The following is a 20,727-nucleotide window of genomic DNA, read 5'->3' on the forward strand; positions in this document are numbered from 1 at the left end:
AGTCAGCCTTGGAATGATCTCCTACCATTCATGCTTACTGTTAATGGCCAGATTCAATGCTTCAGAGCAAGCTCTGTAAAATACTAGCATTAATAATAAATGAAAATTAGCATTATAAAACATGTCCATATATCAAGTTTTCATTGCAAAAGGCCCAAAGGCACACTACAAACTTTAACATAAACTCCCTTAAGTGATCAAAGAGGAGAAACCACTTTTAGAATAAGATGTTGCAGCAAATAAACAGTGTGCATGAAAGCATGCCAGTATTTTTTTTGTAAAGGAAGATAAAAAGTCTTCCATATCCAACTGAAAATACTTCAACAAGCGTATTTGCTTCATCTGGATATATACGCATCCACCATTTTCAAAGTGAGCCATTCCAGCTAAATTTGGAGGCACAGTTAGAGCGAAATAAAGCCTAGTGACTGACTAGTGATTCTGTCAACTCCCCATTGTTCTAGCAGATAAGATTTCCACTAACTAACTTCCATAAGATTTTCCATTTTGAGCCGACAAGGGAGGGTGCCCTCCTGGACCTGCTGTTTGTGAACAGAGAAGGCCTTGTGGGGGATGTGACGGTTGGAGGACACCTGGGACAAAGCGATCATGAGATGATAGGGTTTTCAGTTCTAGGTGAGATGAAGAAGGGCATTAGCAGAACAGTCACATTAAACTTCCAGAGGGCAGACTTTGGACTGTTCAGAAGGCTGGTTGGCAAAGTCCAATGGGAGACAGTCCTTAAGGGCAAGGGAGCCCACAAGTGCTGGGCGCTCTTCAAAAATGAAATCCTAGCAGCTCAGGAGCAAGCCATCCCCATGTTCCGGAAAAGGAGCTGGCGGGGAGTAAAACAGCTTAGTTGAGTAGGGAGATCTTGAGAGCCATCAAAAAGAAGAGGAATATCTATGAGCTCTGGAAGAAGGGACAGGCGTCTTGGGTGGACTACAGGGAGGAAGTGAGATCATGCAGGGAAAAAGTCAGGAGGGCTAAGGTACAACTAGAAATCAAACTGGTTAAGTCTGTGAAAGACAATAAAAATACATTATAAATATTAAATAAATTATAAATACATTAACAAGAAAAAGAGGACTAGGAAGAATATTCTGTCCCTATTGGATGCAGAAGGAACAACAGTGACAAGGGATGAGGACAAGGCTGAGGTACTTAGTGCCTTCTTCGCCTCAGTCTTTAATAGTAAGGGAAGTTACTCCATCTGTGTACAAACCCAGGAGTTAAAGAAGAAGAATGAGGCTCCCATGATCCAAGAGGAGGTAGTTAGGGACTTGCTTGCCCAGCTACTCACCGACAAGTCCTATGGGGCCGGATGGGATCCACCCAAGAGTATTAAAGGAGCTGGCAGATGTCCTTTCCAAACCCCTTTCCATCATCTTCCAGCGGTCCTGGCTGACTGGGGAGGTTCCACTGGACTGGAGGCTGGCTGATGTTGTGCCCATCTACAAGAAGGGTTGCAGGGAGGATCTGGGGAACTACAGGCCTGTCAGTCTGACCTCAGTGCCGGGGAAAGTCATGGAACAGGTGATCTTGAGTGCTATCATGAAGCACATGCGAAGCACATGCAAGAGAACCAGGTGATCAGGTCTAGTCAACACGGGTTCATGAAAGCCAGGTCTTGCCAAACTAACCTGATCACCTCCTATGACAAAGTGACTTGACTACTGGATGGGAGAAAGGCTGTGGATGCAGTCTTCTTGGACTTCAGTAAAGCCTTTGACACAGTTTCTCACAGCATTCTGCTTCAGAAACTGTCAGCCTCTGGCCTGGACAGGCGCACACTCTCCTAGGTTGAAAATTGGTTGGATGGCCGGGCCCAGAGAGTGGTGGTAAATGGAGTTAACTCCAGCTGGAGGCCAGTCACAAGTGGGGTTCCGCAGGGCTCAGTACTGGGTCCAGCCCTGTTCAATGTCTTTATCAATGACCTGGATGAAGGCATTGAGTGCACCCTTAGCAAGTCTGCGGGTGACACTAAGCTGGGTGGAAGCATGGATCTGATGTAGGGTAGGGAGGCTCTGCAAAGTGATCTGAACAGGCTGGACCAATGGGCTGAGACCAATGGCATGAGGTTTAACAAGGCCAAATGCCGGGACCCATCCTGCACTTGGGGCACAACAACCCTATGCAGTGCTACAGACTTGGGGAAGAGTGGCTAGAAAGCTGCCCAGAGGAGAAGGACCTGGGGGTGTTGGTTGACAGCCAACTGAACATGAGCCAGCAGTGTGCCCAGGTGGCCAAGAAGGCCAATGGCATCTCGGCTTGTATCAGAAACGGTGTGACCAGCAGGTCCAGGGTGGTTATTCTCCCTCTGCACTCGGCACTGGTGAGACCGCACTTTGAGTACTGTGTTCAGTTCTGGGCCCCTCACCACAAGAAGAGCAACAAAGCTGGTGAAGGGGCTGGAGAACAAGTCTTATGAGGAGTGGCTGAGAGAGCTGGGGTTGTTTAGCCTGGAGAAGAGGAGGCTGAAGGGAGACCTTATTGTTATCTACAACTACCTGAAAGGAGGTTGTGGAGAGGAGGGAGCTGGCCTCTTCTCCCAGGTGACAGGGGACAGGACAAGGGGGAATGGCCTGAAGCTCCACCAGGGGAGATTCAGGCTGGACATCAGGAAAAAATTTTTCATGGAAAGGGTCACTGGGCACTGGCAGAGGCTGCCCAGGGAGGTGGTTGAGTCACCTTCCCTGGAGGTGTTTAAGGAGCATGTGGATGAAGTGCTGAGGGACATGGTTTAGGGAATGTTAGGAATGGTTGGACTCGATAATCCAGTGGGTCCTTTCCAACCTAGTGATTCTATGATTCCTTTGGTTTTGTCCAGCATATATATTTTTGCTTACCAAAAAAAAATGGAGGAATCAAAAACACCAGAAAAAATCTTTCCCTATGATTTGCTTTGGGAATTGGGTGCCTACCACATTCATGACAATGTTAGTAGTGGAGAAAGCAGCTATGAAAGTATGTGTACCTCTATAACCGAGTAGTTTGAAATTCCAGCATTATTTTAACATTGATTTGTTATTTCATTGACAATTTATGAAGTCATTCAAGAAATGTGGTTAGTAAGCCTGAATTATTAACAGTACAAATAGCAGAGCTGAAACACAAACCTTCCTTTGTCTATTGTGTATTATTAAAACCATAGCTTTATTAGTACACCTATTTACTTTATTCAATGAAATTAATAAATACCACCAGAAACACCCAAAAAACAGAAGTGACCTGCTTAAACAAATCTGCAGTTGTAAAGACCACAAGTAGCTGAAACTCTGATTTATCTGAGGCTCATGAAACTCACCCTCTGTTACAAGGCCATAAAAACACTGAGTCTTTGCACGGCTCACATGTTGGGCAGATGTGGAGAAGATCAACTTACAGCAAAGACTCTGGGTGTGGGCCTTGGGAAGAATGAAGCAACCAGGAGTTTTATCAAATTAAGTGCACCGTAATATACAGACACATAAAAGAGGGATTTGATGTTGTTTGGTTTAGTTAATTTTTTTAATTGCAGTGAAATTTCAAATTATATATGAGGAAATAAGATGCCTCAGTTACAGGTGGGATATACTGTAAGTTTCCTACAGAGAGGTCAAGATAATGTGGGTCTATTGCCAGTGCATATTATATTTTATAAGGCTTTCAAAACAGATAAGGATAATGATAGATATTTGTTTGTCCTTTTGACATTAGCCCTTCACATAAAGAAATAATCTTCCTTAAGGGCAAGTCAGGAAATTCTAAGGGACCACAAGGTACTGCTAGGCCTGCCTGATGTCAGTATTCACCCTCAGTCCAGAAACAGGAGGATCCTGCCTTGGAAAACAGATTCCTAGATGGCAACATGCCAATGAAGTTGAGCCAGAGCAGGAAGCGAAGTAGCCCTATAAATTAGGCATGTAATCCTTCTCCTTGGAGTACAGAAGGCAGCAAAAATCAATGACTGCCACTTAAGAAGTTATGTCTGTATCTTGGACCTGCTCATTGCTGGGAATGTACTCAAAATCTTCGGTAACTAAAACCTAAAGGAATTAAGTACTGGAACAATGAGATTTTTTAGATACAGTCTGTTGTATCCAACTGCAGAAAATTAATATTGCATTACACCAATGCAATAATTACATAAAATTTCCACACTGTTGTGTGACTGTTTTTTACCAACTTTAATCCTGTTCTCATTACAAAAGTCTCCCATCGGCCAAATTCTGCTCCTAGTTACACTAGTTTGCTTCTGTTGCCACAGCTGAGAGCAGGACTTGAACTGATTTCCTACTGCTAACTTGTCTTTTCTTTTTTTCCTCTTGATGATTAAGTCCAGCCTCCATTACAAAATTCAGTATATTAGAGTACTTAATGTTTAAAGTAAGAAGCACATAGTTTTAATATTAAAGTTTTACGTGGTAGAATCACACAAGTCTAGGAGGTTTTGTGTTTTACAAAGAACTTTGTTGCTCTAGTCTTGAAATGCATTTCATTCCTGCAACTGAAATTTGGTCCATATGTTCTGGTGTACGATTGAGACAAATTGAGACATACTTCTTTTGCATTAGTCTCACTTAAAGTTCAAATATTTTCACATTTCTAGGTTGAAAATCAGATGCTTATTCAAATAACATTTTGCGCTGGGTTTGGAGAAACACAAGTGAAAAAATGAAGGAAAGCAGAGATTTTATTAACAAATCAATATATAATCATGCCATAAAAAAAACACTTTTCCGTATATTCCATTTAATACTGACTGTATTTGAGCTGGAAACCCATATCTGATGATATAAAGAAAATATCATTCTAGGATGTATCACTGGAAAATGTAACACCACTCAAACTAAATCCATGATGCAAGATAACACACTGTCTCAATAACTAGCTTCTCAGTCTATCAGTCCCTAAGAAACAGAAGGGTTTCTCTTAAAAGCTTGATACATTTGACTTCTACGAATATCTTCTCCCCTTTTTTGTCCAAACTACTCCCACAGATTTATGAAGACTTTGGAATTCTACTCCCAAAACCTCCATTTTTCAAGTGAGAGCATTATTTCTAAATATCTAAATATTTTATCTAATTATCTAATTATTTCTATAATATCTAAAGCACCACCACAAAATAACCTGTATTTGTAGCAGTCTGTAGTAGCACAGAGCAAACCTATGGATAAGCAGGGAAGGATTCAAAGCTCTGCTAAAGACTAGCTGTATCATCTTCAGCCAGTCATAGTCACATACAGCAGGATTTTGAAGGATACATCAGGCAATTAACACTGGATTCCATTTGCATTTTTCCACCCTTCCTCATTTGGCACACTGTGTGACAGGGAGGGGATGGTACCAGACTACTGCTTGAGGAAAATCCATCTTCTCTGTTTTCCCAGATCCACAGCAAAGCTTTGGCCTCCTTGTTCTACTGTGCCATGTGCCAAAAGCAGCTGGCAGGAGGATCACAGATTAATTTGAGGAAGCAGCTGCGCCTGGCACTTCAGACTTTATAGTGAACACAGGACTCCTAACATGCAAGTCAAAGGCACTGCTTTGGAGGAGCACAAGATAGCAAAAACAGAGCAAGTTTCGTATTTTTTGTGGATATATTATATGTCTGAGAATTTTCAGAGAAAAGTACACACACATTGGAAAAAAAACAGTATAACAATAATAAATTAAATCCTACTATTTCTGGCTAGCACAGATGATATTTAAATCTGATTTCTACTTCTTTGACTTGCCTAGTCTGATTCTCACTTACTTTTTTTGTTCAGGGATGTCTTCCAACAGCATGCGAAGAAAATCCTGGAAAATGAACAAAGCACCACAGTATGTTTATGAAGACACAACAGTCTGCATTACTAGTGAGCAAACGGATTTATAAAGACTGCAGATAACACAATGACATAAAGAAGTTTATATATCCACTGCGGCGGTATACTGCTCAGCTATTTATACATCAAACATTATGTTTGTCAGATTTCCAACCCACTCAAGCAAAATGTGTCAATATTGAAAGAAAATGGGCTTGAAAAGCCCGCTGACTATTTTAACACAATCCCACATTCCCACGCATACACACAAACTATATTTAAAATTGTTAAAGGCTACAGATTCACCTTGTCAAAGGCTAAAAAGCACCAGAATTAAGCATGTTTACATTATCTCCACCATGCTTATGTTATCACACTCTTTTTAGTTATATAACCACAAAAGGTTTTGTGTTGTTTTGTTTTTTGTTTTTTTTATTTTTTGTCCTTAATGTGCATACCTGTTTGGAAGATCACATCTACTTCTTATTCTGTGACAAAATCCACAATGCTGCTGCCAAACTCACCAATTAAGGAGTAAATTCTTCAAAGAAAAGGTAGCTAGAATTTATTTCATAGGTTTACAAAGAAAGTGCAATGCCAGTGGAACGGATTACTATCATCCTCACTTATAATAGTATGTTAAGCCCTCAGAAAGTTACATCTGACATCACACAAAGGTTCTCTGGCACCTCACGCTGTACATGACCTTTATTTTAATGATAATCACTTTGACATAAGGCACTCCTCTGAACAATCTCATAAGAAGGGTATTTATTAATATGAATTATTCATTTATATGCTATTCCATAAAGCAATGCACCCACTTTATTAACATTAATCTTTGTGGAGACAAGTTTCATAGGCCAATAAAGTTCCTCACTGAAATATGTGAATGCAGTCTCATTAATGATTGCATTTACTTGGTCTCTAAAATCTAGAAGAATGTTTCCTGAAAGGCAGAAAACTTTTATGTAGGGACTCCACCACGGCATTCAACAAAAGATGCTGTTTCTCCGTCTGGTTATGGCATTATTAGGGAATCAAAGGAAGAATGATTGCACAACTGAAACTACTGTTAACACAGTCAAGCCTTCCTCCTTTAGACTGCACGTGAGATTCATGCTATGTTGCAGTGGCTGCAAAACTTGCTTATGACAAAAGTCAAATTACACAGCGCTGGGCTCAGTGTAGCTGCAATGATGTTGCGACCATCAATTGTGCCAGGAGTCGTTCTGTCCCAGCTACGGTATCTTGCTGACATGACGATACATTGTGAAATCCCTTTATCTCATAACACTACTTGCAGTTCTGTACTGTTATTCTATATATAAACAGAGAGCTACTGTCTCCTTCCAATTCAGGAAGATTTGCTGGAGGTATAGAGTAAGCTTATATGGAAATAAAGAAATAGAAAGGATCATTATTGGAGTAGTTTCTAAAGTGTGTGAAAAGTAATACTGAAGTGCTCACCCCTGATACTATTTGCATTGTCTCTGTACACGTTAATGCAGCTAGATTTCTCGATCAGATTGCTGTAACTTCTTAAAAATCAGTCCCACAGTATACTTGAAGATATCTCTGATATTAGAAGTTATTTTATAACCTGTATACTATCCTATGAAATTAAACATCTACTTTGTGATTAAAGCTATCTTATTTTTTTCCAAATTTGTATTAAGAACAAGGCAGTAATCATCATTCTACATACTTTCTTAAAATTAGGATTTATTTATTCTATCTAATTTTAACTACTTCTAATTTGATCTCTTAAAACAGTGCAGGAAAGCAAATCACCACTTGTCACTTACATTTACATAGCTTTCAATAAATGCCTATTGTCAAGTCTGCATGACATGTCCCATTGTAGGTCTGGCTTTTCATTTGCTTATAATTTTGCAGAACTTTAACCATCTGGAGTGAAATTTTATCCTCAGGCTATTTTTTTTTCTCTGCAGATGAAATGGTTCAGAAGTGTCAGGAGAAAAGTTAAGGGACATTGAGGGTTGTTTTTAAACTTTGATGCCTGTTCTTTAAGAGGTTCTAGTGACTTAACACTTGGAAGAAAAGACTTGTGGATGACCAAAGCAATCATAAATAAATGCTGAGTCAGACCATAAAATCAATTATAGTTTGTTTTCTGTCTTTGTTGCAGTAATTCAATGAAGCCAGAAAGAAAATATGAAATTATATGCTGCCACAGTGATACATTATTAAAAGACTGGCTTATTCATGTTATTAAATAATCTCACTTTCCTACATACTCCTGTTGTTCTTCCCTAGCTGGAAACCCAGAGGCTGGAAAACAACTTTTCCCTATATACAGAAACTGTTATTTGGCAGTTTGTGGAATTTTATTGACACTTGGCCAAACTGAAAAACCCTTTGAAAAATGAGTTCACACATGTTCGCTAAGGATTTGCTAGACCTTCATAATTAAATTCTCTAAAGACTCTTGTCTGCTTTCACCACAGTCCAGATTGAAGCCAACTATTTTAATTACAACTGCAACTTAGGGCTGCCGCTGAGCAGATCAAATCTAGATACAGACTGTGAATTGAGATCAAGGAAAAGTTTTCTTTGCATTGTTAATGCATGTAGCATGTCTGAGTCAAAGGCAAAGAAGAGTGGCAATCCAATGACTGACAAGTAGTTTGAGAGAAGTAGTTTACAGAACCCTAGGAATGAAGGTTGCTCAAAGCAGTAACTAGACAGATCTGGGCTTAGAAGACCTGTTATTTCATGACTAAAGATGCTGTTATTATTACTCTATTTTTTGTCTTGAGCAAGGACCAACACGTTTCTAGTCTTGAACTGCGCTGTGGCACTAGACAGGTACCTCTCTCTGATTACACATGCCTATATTAAATAAGGACCACTGAATGTTAAAATACAAATTATATCCTTTTTATGAAAAACTCAAATCTAGAAATTTCAAATACTCTATGACCAAGAGATGATTTCAGTTAAATTTTACAACTGAAATTTAAATAGGGTGCATCAGAGCAATGCAGATTTCATGTCTAAAGGTGATATATCAAAAAGGGCACTCAGTTAGCAACAAATAAACGCCAAATGCACTTCTATCTGATTCCTTACAGAAATTACTCACGCAAAGTTAAACTATCCCAACCCATTATGCAGTTTGTAAATGACATAACTAAACTGTAAATGTTATTTCATTCATTTTCGGTAGAAAAAGAAACAATGAGAACCCTTCCTAATTCATTGAAATTTTATTCCAAATTCATTGAAAATGTTTCAATTTCTTCAGAAGTTACACAAATTTTTACTGTCTATGAAAAATATTAAATATACCATCACCTAAAAATTTGAATTAAACACATTTTCCTTCTATTTACACATATAAAGGTATAAGAATACACATACCTACCTAAGAAAAAGATACAAGTTGTTATACATTATAATAACAACGGCATTAGATCAGTTGTGTATGAATGGTTCTACATAGAGCCCTCAATTGTGCTTTGGACTTTTGTTTAAGACTATACACTAGAAAATCATATCTAAGATGCATTTTACTCTGCTTAATTAAAATAAATCACACTAGATCAAGCAAAAGGTGGAGCTGTGATTCAGCACTAATAAACTCCACACAATTTGGGACTGCTCCCTTTTCGGTTTGCTCTGTTCAGAATTAAATAATTTATCTTTTTTCTTATCAAATGATATCGCATTGCAAGCTGCCATGTAATTTTAAGCTTGAAAGATGCTAAATGTAAGCTAAGCAAATACAAAAACTTTAGGTCAGCAGAGGAGTGAGAGTCTACTATGACAGAAGTGGAAATGCAAAAAGATACTTCACAGCTAAAGATTGAGACACATGACTTAGTAGCTTCAGAAGCTACGGGAAGGATTTTTGTAGTATATCAGAAAAGTCCAGAACATTTTCAGAAACATGGATCACTTCTCTGATAGAAGACAATGATATGTGCAAAATTTAATGCTTCTTTTAAGATCTCCATACTTGAGATAAACGATACCAAAACATACTTGTTTTTTTATACAACTATAGCTTTGGACATTAAAATGTCTGACACATGAACTAACTTTTTAAGCACTCCTCTGCATTGTAAATGATTATAAAACATCTCGGCTGCCTTTAGCTTCACTGCTCTCTGCTTTCTTCTCCAGTTCCGTTTCTTAGCCCTACTTCATTCTGATCTCTCTGTCCTTTAAAATACACATTTTATCCTATATATTTATGAAAAAGCATAGCAGAAAAAAGAATTAGAAAGTTTCACCAAAAAATCTTGCCTTATACCACGTTAATGACTTACACTTCAAGCACAATACTTCATATGTTCCTTCTTTCAAGATACTTGTACTGAAATAATGGCCTAAAGCTAGTCAGAGTTTTATATATACACATACATAATGGGTTGCCAAAATGTGCAATATAATTAAATGATCAAATATTAATCAATCGTTACACACATAAACATTTAAATCACAGTTAATTTCAGGTTAAAATGTCTGACCTAGTGAAGCAATCTTTTACACTACACTTCTTAGAACTTAAAAAGCTGAACAGAAAGAAAAGCATATGGCACGGGGAAAAAAGTGCCTAAGAACAATGAACAAAGAAAAAATACCAAGCAGCTGCTTCATGTAAGAGCAATGCCTATCTACATAAATAGGCAAAAGTCTTTGGGAAAAAAAATAGTAAAAGAACAGTGATCATGTAGTAATTAAAGTTTTTCTCATAATGCATACATATAACAGAAATGAATGAAGACTGCATGGTGCACAGCTAAAAAAAAAAGGAAGAATATTTTCATTTATGCAAGAATTGGAACAGGAAACTAACTCACAATGAGTAAAATGGACCTCTTTCTATTTCCCGAATGCATGACAGTGTAGGAAGTAAAGACCAGTGTCCTAGAGGCAGCTGTGAATGGGACAGCACCAGAGTCTACACATATCCCAGTGATGTCAACAGTTGTTTGCTCAAGCTCACAGCTGGGGCCAAATTGCAGAGTCAAATTTTCAGATAAACTTGTTTCTAAAGAAAATACTCTAGAGGTTGAAACATCAAAATACAGGCACTGCATGCTTAGACTTCCAATTCTAGTTTCATGGTGAAGTGTGTGCAGACGCTAATTTTATTAAATTCTGATAATGGTGTGTGCCTATGCAAACTGGTGTGCAGGAACATGGTGGTATAGATATGTACCCAGTGGGCTTGGATCCATATATCTGACTTTAAAACTTCTGCAAATAGCATAAATTATGTGTTTTTTCAAGTGCTGCTCCCTTAACTGTCATTTCACTATAGCAAATTATATATCTATTAGATGGATGAACATTACAGAACTTATTACCATAGCAGATAGAACTAAATGAAAATCAGGGTCTGCAAACAATTCAGTTCCCAAGATGTTCCTATTTCAATTTCGAACTGAACAGCAACTTTAACCGCATTAGGTATATCAGCAATTTGCACTACTTTCTATTTATTTACAGTTGGTAACACTTCATTCATTATTTTAGATGTTCATTCAAAACAGTTACTAAGTGAATTCTCTCACAGAAGGAAAACTGGAAGATTATTTTTAAAACCTTCTCAAAGATTCCAGGCTTGCTTTACTTGTCTGTTGTTAACGCAACTAAAATAAACAAAAATTACTATTAAAAACATATTGAGCAAGCAATCAAAATGAAGGAAAATGGCAAGCTGATTAATGTTCCACATCTGAAGTCATTTCCTTGCACCTGCAGCTCTCATCTAGGAAAAATACTACAAACACTACTGAAAACAAGAGTAGTATTCAGAACATGGCCAGTTATTTTCACTGTTTCTACTTTTCCTTGTCCCCACAATTCATAAAGCTGGGAACTTTTACAATTACTCTGGACAAGGTGAAAGTTACAATGCTATGATATTTTAACTTACCATTTGCACCTCTACTTTAAATTTTCTATTCATTTAAACACTGACACCATGTTTGCTCAAGAAGGGGTTTGAATAACAAACATTGTACTTAACTTGACTTCATTTGCAGTTAGTTCCTGCTGGGATTCCTTATCTACCTATACCAGACACTGACATAAATACAGTCTTCAAGATTTCTTATAAAGAAGGTAAATGCATTTATGATTGCATATAGCGCTATCTTCTTTTCATTTTTAACACAGTGACTAAACAACAAGGTGATGTTAAAAGTTTAGGCTGCTGTGAAACAAGGTAAAAGCATAAAAAGCACATAATACAAGTTATATAGTACACAGCTCTTTCTCCACCAAATCAAGTATCTTCAAGTGTAGGAATTTTTTTTTTTACCTACATTAAGCACATAGCTATTTACATATGCAAATAAAAAGTAGCCTAAGAAACCTGAAATAAAAGCATTACTTACTCCTGCTTGAATAATTAAAAACATTGGATGATTTTTTTTTATCCAATAACCAAAATGGTTGTTTCTGGGTACAGAAAAAACATACAGTATTTAATCTCAGAAGAAAAAGATAAGTAAGCTACAAACTAACATTTCATAGCAGAGTGTTAGATAAAAGGAGAAGCCTCTAGCAGATGGATAGTTTAATTACAACAATGTAGCTATCATAACTAATAGTATAACATGCTAAGACATTTTGCAGCATTTATACAGACAACTGACACAACTCACCTCACATCAACTAGAAGCAACGAGCTAATTTTTCCTCACCAAAATGCAAGTACCTTTCTTCCCAACAGATTAAAACATTGGGCAATTTCATGGTTTTAGCAGTTTCATAGAAGTTAGACCTCATGTCCTCAAAATCAGAAGCCTTCACTCTGTGTTGCAATGAGATGTTTATCACCATCTTGAAACCCCTCAAGGATTTCAATTATACCTCCAGAAAAAGACAGACTTCAGCAAAGTAACTGATTTCAGAAATTCACTCATACCCATTTCTCTTCTCTCATCTTCTGCCCCTCACTCTCATCACACTGCTTGTCTAGATGCCAACTATTTGATATGTTGTGCCTTTTGTTCCAGGCCTGTTTTGAACTGTGATGAGTTCGGTGACCTGGTTTCCAGAATGCCCATGAATGTTTGCCTTCACAGCATTACAGAAGAAACAAGCTGCAACATCACGGCGCAAGCTGGATTCATCACCAATGACAGGATTTCCTAGAAATTTGAGTTTGGAGAGCTATGTCAGTCCCTTCTCAAAACAAACCACAGGAGGACAAGACAGTCCCTTTTCATGCCACATCCACTGGTTACAGGTGTCTTTCAGAAAAACTTAGGGGGAGGTAAATGTTTACATCTAACCCCATGTGGGTTCTCTACGTAACAGATGGTATTACACAACGTACTGTGATGTAACTTAATCATTCTTTTCTTTTGCAGCTGTTCTACTTTGCACAGAATAATTATACACTATTCATGGCAGCAAGAGAACAAGCCAAGTCTGTAGTTCAACTGATTAATATATGCAGTTCAAATTAAGGAAGGCAGATTCCGATTACTAACTCAACATGATTTTTTACAATCAATCCTTCACCAGTTCAGGAAGAATTCCTATTCTATAAGAATAATTGCTGCTAAGTGTGCACTGCCACTGCATGACATCCCTGCCAGAGAAAGTCTACTAAAGGAAAGAAACAGCAGACCTTAAAAATCTCTTTTAGATCAATATTTAAGTAACATAATGTTTTAGAAAGCATGGGAATATGGACCATGATGAGGAAACCTACACAGAGGCTGTGACAAGACTGTAATACAGATGGATGCAATGTCACAGTGATGGGGACATCACACTGACTTGGGAAGAAAGAGACCATCCTCAGAAGAAAGACTGTGAAATTATAAGCATTAACTGAAGTGGCATGCAGAGAGAAAGGAAATAAAGTCAGATATATAACATCCACACACTGTTATGATTTATAGACACTTTCAGTTGCATTCCTACTCTGTCATTCTTCTCTACCATAAAGTGAGAGGTATCAGGGAAAAGACTGATCACAACCAAACCCCATGAGAGCTAAAAGACTACAGAAGACAATTCCAATATGGTGAATGACTCTATCATTGAGAACATCAGCACCTATGAACATTAACCTTTCTAAGTATCATATTTAAAAAAAAATATCATTCATTGTTTAGAGCATCAAATACTACCTGGGCGTCTGATTTATGTATCACTCTGAAAAAAAAAATGCTCTGCTCTCTAGGAGGTAGGAATTTCACCAATATTGCCAAGTTACAATTGCTTCTCATTTTTCACCACAAACAGAAGTCGTGATTTAAATAGTCAAACTGAAAGTTCAGGTAGTTTGTTATTACTGAAAGTTCACATAATATTTTTTTTACAAAAAGCGAGGAACACGCCCAAGCACAGTACCTGAGAAAGGACAAGCTGTCCGTGGAATTTATGGACAAATTTTCGTAAACATACAAGGTATGAATCCTCTCCTACTGTCCTTGCCAGAGACCGCAAAAGAAAATAACCCTGTAAGAAATTGAGCCAGAAACAAATAGGATGCTATGAAATCACTGATGTCTAGAAGAAAGAAGTCTTTATCATATAAGAAAAGCAAACTCAATAAAAATTAGCTGGCAACACTCACCTTCAAATAGTGAACCTGCATGAAGCTTTTTTCTGCTTTAAGACCATATTTGACAAGAGATGCTCCGGACTCACTCAGTTCTCCTGTGCTTTCCTTTTTGGGCCTAAAATGGTAACACACTAATTGAGTCTTGGATAAGTAAGTTAAGAATTAACTCACATTATAACCCTTTCTTATAGGTGAAAGTATCATGGATGACACAGTAAGTTTAGACACCCATGACTAATTCCATCTTAACTTTCACCCTAAGTAAATAACTGGGCTTAGAGCTGAGACAGAAAAACAAACACATTTTATAGAAACAAATAAAGACGAAAGGAAAGGGAGAGAATGGGAAAGGAGGGAAATAGAAAAAAAAGAGGGAAAGGGGAGAGAAAAGCGAAGAGGGGAGGAGAGAAAGGTAGCACAGACTTGTTATAAGCACAGACTGAAACTAAAGAGAAGCTACGCAAACATTTTTTCTTCATTTATAAGCAGTGCCTTCACAATCATAGTGTTGAAGAGTCCTCTAGCTTCTTTACTTCCATCCAGAAAACATCCCAGCTAACAGTGGTCTGAAACCAGACTTTTGTTTTAGGAGCCTAACCCTATGACCGAAACAACCTCTCCAGTTCTAAGCGTGGAATTTGAAATGGCCAGTCTTGGAAACCAAACCTCTTTCCCCCCACTTCCATAGAATAGGGGCAACACAGCAGTGCAGGATTCTTCAAACCACATCACACACATAGTTCTCATAAGCTAATCCTTACAATCGAATTTCTTTCATATCTATGTTTATTTTGAGGAAAACATTCTTCCTTCTTTGTATCTGTGGTTTCTTATTAGACTTTTATCCAGAGTGTTAACCTGTTCTTTTCACCCTTCAGGCACTGCATTTAGGACTGGTGCACATTAGATTAACTTCACACAGTGAAATATTCATTAAATGTAACTGTTTTAAATAAAATAAACAAAACACAGAATCAATTTTACACTGTTCCTAACATGGTCTTTTACCATGCTATACTTCATATTTTCTTTCAAGGAAAATCTTCCTTCATGATTGAAATAATAATTCATTTCCTATCCTATAGTAACCTCAGTTCTTCAAGACATCATAACCATTGCAGACCCACTGTAGAAGAGCATATGTCCACGTACTTCCATTCTGCATCAGCCTCCACCAAAGAAGGGCTGCTGGTATTCCATAAGCTACTTTTCATTGTTCTCTGCATATATGAAAAGCCCAAATGGCTTAATTTCTCTTATAATAAATAGCCCAGTCTAAGGACTCTAAAAAATTGAGTTTGAACATAGGCTACAGGATCCACGCTAAGCTGAAATACCTCCCATGATCACAGTTATTTTAAATTAGGCAACCATGTTTCTTTCCTTCCTCTTCCAACCTTGTGCCTATGTAGATCCTAGTAGGTGACTAGAAAACAGTATCCCATTTTGATGATGGTACTGAATAAGTTCCTTTTGCGAAGGATGTATATATACCCGAAATATTATCTGCCAAAGAGTGTAAATATTCAGAAAATTACCCTGTTCTTTGCTGTCAGTACTTCAGCACATTATTTTAAAGTAATGCTTAGTGTATTTACAGCACCTTGAAGGTACAGATACTGAAAGTTTGCTACACTGACCTACAAAACCTGGCATCTAACCTTGCTGAAGGGTGTCCAGCTTGCCTCATATTCTCTAACTAGATCCTTGTTAACCAAGGGACAGTCTTCCTTTCTCCAGACTTTCTCTCTTTCCTCCAGGGTCTGGGATTCCTGAGGCTGACCTCAGAAGGAAAGGGTGAAGCAAAGAAGGTAATCAGTAACTCCACCTTTTCTGCATCCTCTGTTACCACGGCACCCACCTCATTCAACAGCAGGCCCACATTTTGCCTAGTCCTCCTTTTGCTACTGATATACTTGAAGAAGCCCTTCTTGTTTTCTGTGATGTTCTGTCTTAGCCTTCCTTGTTGCACCCCTACATACTCTAAGAGCATTCCTATATTCCTCTCAAGTCACTAGTCCCGTTCTCCACATTCTGTAAACTTCCTTCTCTCATTTGAGTTTTTCCAAAACCTCCTTGCTCATTCATGCAGCTCTCCTGTCTTCTTTGCTTGATTTCTTACTCCTAGGGATGCATCAGTCTGGAGGAAGAAATACTTGAATATTGCCCACCTGTCTTGAACTTTTCTACATTCTAGAGCCCCACCCCATGGGTTTCCTCTGAATAGATCTTTGAATAGCTAGAGTTGGCTCTCCTGAAGTCCAGCATTATAAGTCCTCCCTATTGTCCTGCTTCACCAACACAGGATTCCACACTCCATCATCTCATAGTTGCTGCAGCCAAGGCTGCCCACAGCTTCCCCGGCCAGACTTTCTTTGTTTGTCAGTACAAGGTTCAGAGGCATACAGCTTCTATTTGGCTCTTCCACCACCTGTGTTAGAAAATTATCATGTATGCTCTGCATCTTGGACTGTGTGTTCCTAGCTGTGCTGTCTTCCAGCAGGGAATAAAAAAGCAATTGAAGATTGAGCTTATGCTTGGGAAGTGTGGGTTGGCTGACTTTTTTGGGTTTTGCCTGGCATAACTGGCAAGAAGTAACAAACAGTTATCATTTACTTTTATTATCCTTGTAAAGAAACACAAGCCTGAGCTAGCACAAACCTCAGCACAGACTCAAAACCCAGTGCAATACCAGGACAGAAATATTCTGTCTTACATAAAGACTCTGGAAAGCACATGAACAGACTTTAAGAACGAAGATGAAAAGAAAAAGAAAAACAGTAAACATGAAAAGAGACAACCTATTCAAATCCATGTCACAAAATAGTAGAGAATATTTGTATCTGACTGAAACCAGTGGAAAGTCCTTAAAACCAGCCACAGGAAACTAGAGACTTCAAAGAAAAAGAGTGTGCCAGAATCTCAAGCTGGCATCATGTTCTTTCCTGAAGTGTGTATTAAAGGCACGTTTTTTTCAATGGGAAATGATTTGTCATTCTCTTATACTAGCATAGAGAATATCACTATGTAAAAGGTAAGCAGCATGCTTACTACAGAGACTTATGTCTACTAACTGTGAAAGCAAACAGAAAACTTAAGGTTAAATTTCAAGATAAATCAAATCTTCGTAAGTTTCAAACTACAAAGGATGTTTTGGCCCTTAGAAAAATTATTTTAAAAATTTACACATCATACACATTTTATTAATAGTAACAACTACAAAATTAACATAAAACATGACAAATGTGATTCTATAATGTTGAAAATGGAACCACATCCAGATAAGCCTTCTATTACAAGTATCACTCTTCCTAAAAATAATTTATTTTAAACCAGACAAACAACAACCCCAGTGTCTGTCAGTTAGTAGTTGTGCTGGTAGCAGCCATATGACAGCTAGTGATAAGGCTTGCTTTTGTATTTACAACTATCATCAAACTGCACATTTGCAAATGTATAACTTCACTGACTCTGCTTACACATAGAATACACAATTGATCTGTAAACAGATGAAGTAAAACAGATCAATGAAAGACTACAGCTATGCAAAGTCGATGACATGTTTTCAGATTACATGAGGCCATAGAAAGGAGTTCATATGTTGATGAACTGTGCCCAAATATAAAAGGCACTACGAGGAAAAGGTCCTACTGGGAAAAAAACAAAAAGAAGGGAGAGCCTCAAAATGAAAGAAATGGCAACAGTCTTCCAAAAACATTTAAAACTTGATAATATAGGTATTGGGATCAATTTTTCTTCACTTCCATTAGGTAAAAGAAAAGAAGTCTACTTTATTTGAAATAAACAATATTTCACCTGTGCACTAGGAACCAACTTTTAACTGTGAACACTAAAACAGATTAGCCAGGTACTGTAGAAACTTCTTTTTGTTGGAGGTTTCTAAGAACATGTTAGCAAAAACCTGCTTTAGATGGTCTCTGCATACTGCCTATATTTCAGGATAGGAGAATGGTCTACATAGTCTCTGAAATCTGTCTTTGTAACTCTGTGTAGGACTCTGTGTTGGTCAGAGTAGGGCTAATTTGAGTTAGGATTAGTAAACTTGTTTTTCTTGGTCAAAACCTGTAGGGAAACAAGAAGTGGATATGTTAAGCACCCACTGAACATAAAAGACTATGGGAAATTCCCAAAACACCAACCAGAACAGCCTAGATCATGAATTATTAGCAAAGCAGGAATCTTTTTTTTCATTTAATGTCTTTAGCTATATAAGAAGCCTTGAGCTCAGCATCTGGTACATGCAGACCAAAATGTTGTTTAAATAGCATTATTAGTCATTTCTAAAGAGAAAGTAGATTCATACAGTTCATTATGTTTTTTTTTTCTTTTTAAAACGTCATTCAGCTTGACAGTTAGATACCATACTCTTGTATGTCTACATGTGCTTGTCTTCAGCCACGGAAAATGAATCTGCTACGGCTTCAGTGAACTTTGTTTAGGAAATGGCCTTTTTTTTTCTTCCCTGAATAGAGGCTCTTGTAAACTGCTTAGAGACATTTTATATCAAACTAAATTCCATAGTTTTTGAAAGCCTTCTATAACAAAGAGAAAAGCAATTGCATTATACAGAAGATGAATAACCTAGTTAATTTAAATTGACTTTTCTTTTTTCTTCAGAAGGAAATAAGGAAACACAGTTGCTTTAATCAGATTATTTGGATGCATATGCTTTGAAGGGAGAAAATGGTGGAAAACAGGTCAGAACATGCAACAGGAAGGATTACACTGTCTTACTGTTACCTTAAAACTTGCAGTTCTTCTTCAGAGTTCTGCACCTCATCTCTGAGTCGTTGCCAGCGAAGTAAAGCTTTCAGTTCCTGCTGCTCCTTTACTTCATCATGTGACAGCTGCTTAATGTACAAAACCCGCAGATCACTGATTGCCATTTCCCAGTAAAGAAGAGTAATTTTCAGAAAGACAAACTTGTTTTGTGCAGAAGATGTGGGAAACAGCACCAATACCCATGATTTTTTTTTAAAAAAACAGAAGTGTTGCTTCTGTATCAATAGTTAGATAGTTAGATATTTCTGCTTCAGGAGGGAGATAGACATGTTGTTTTCTCCTTAGTGACTGGCAATAAGTACCAGTACCTCTACCTTTACTCTTGCCAGGCTTGAAAGCAAAGAGCTGCTCTGTGCCCTGACTTCATTCCTCTTTCTACTACTTCATATACACTTGTGAAAGCTCCCTGCATATCCTCCCCCATTTACATAATATTAACAGAGATGCATGCTTATTAAATAAATGCCAGGTTGTCAGCTTACAAATAACAACTAACTTATGCTTCTCTATTCTAAAGAAAACATGGGAGAAAGGATTAAGAAAAAAGCAGCCAGTATTACCTGGCATTACACCAATATTTCATCAGTCACATGAAATTATTGTCAGGCACTATGGAATATACTTATAATCCTATAACTGTATGATTGCACAGCACCAAAACTACTCATAAGTTCTAAGAAGGAAAAAATAAAAAGCAATAATATATTTCAACCTTCTAAATTAACAAGGGCATTAATCATCCTGTTTTGTTGCTTACTCCCTTCCATTCAGCTACACGGATTGGTGTCTACTACAATGAAAATGCGTTCAAGTGACTCACAAAAGCATAGAATTAATGTGAATAGCTCGCATCAGAGGAGTGATGCTGAATGTAAGTGCAGAAATGAGTTTTAGGACCAGAAGGGAAATGCAAAGTGCTTAGACAGCCTTCCTCTCATTCTTGTTCCAGAAACACTGCAAGTGACAAGAATGCAGTTTTGTTCAGTGCTATAAATAAGCCTGATACTTAATAAAATGGAGGCTCAGAAGAGTGTAGGATGTCAGTTCCCAGTCCCACTTGTTCTCACCCTGACGGAGCTCTGCAGACTTAGGGGGAAAATCAGACCCTCAGACAGGAAGAAATGACTAATACACAAAATGCTTTAAGTAGCAGAGGCACAACTAAAATAAGAATTTATGAGCTTTTCATTTTAAGGTAGACAATTATTTATTTCTACACCTCTTACATAAGGATAACTCTTGCTGGGCAGTATAAAAGAAAAAATGTGTAAGTGCTGGTGCCCTATTTCATCAGCTTCCACTTTGTTTTGAGGTTCACTCCTTGGCTGTCCACTGGACAAAACTAGACCACTGTCATTATGTACCTGGATATTACTATATTCACTATGACTCTGCTGATTATTTCAGCTTCAGAAACACAATGTAAGTGGAAAGAACACAGAGCAACTGTTCGATAGCTGAATTATAGTAACTGAGTAGTACATTTGTGGAAGGTAATCACTGACAAACAGATGTTTCCATTCTCATACGCACTGACTTCTATCTCTGTAAAGATTAGCATTC

At 37.8% G+C, this 20,727-nt stretch overlaps 1 protein-coding gene across 15 annotated transcripts in view; it reads right to left on the reverse strand.

Moving 5' to 3' along the window:
• Nucleotides 1-20,727, reverse strand: part of AOPEP (aminopeptidase O (putative)) — a 189,839-nt gene that overhangs the window by 100,763 nt on the left and 68,349 nt on the right. For 12 of the 15 annotated variants that reach the window (XR_008447862.1, XR_008447861.1, XR_008447863.1 and 9 more), the window contains 4 exons: nt 19,123-19,229; nt 14,374-14,476; nt 14,148-14,255; nt 5,744-5,787 (listed from right to left, as the gene is read on the reverse strand). Coding sequence is in view for 12 of the 15 variants with exons in the window: in XM_054054732.1 (XP_053910707.1) it covers nt 5,744-5,787; nt 14,148-14,255; nt 14,374-14,476; nt 19,123-19,229 (362 nt within the window). In the remaining 3 variants the exon portion in view is untranslated. Of the gene's footprint in view, nt 1-5,743; nt 5,788-12,758; nt 12,932-14,147; nt 14,256-14,373; nt 14,477-19,122; nt 19,230-20,727 lie in introns of those variants that run through there. The other 3 variants (XM_054054735.1, XM_054054729.1, XM_054054733.1) reach the window with 3 other exon arrangements.

This window comes from Cuculus canorus, chromosome Z (genome assembly GCF_017976375.1).
Source record: "Cuculus canorus isolate bCucCan1 chromosome Z, bCucCan1.pri, whole genome shotgun sequence".
NCBI lineage: Eukaryota > Metazoa > Chordata > Aves > Cuculiformes > Cuculidae > Cuculus > Cuculus canorus.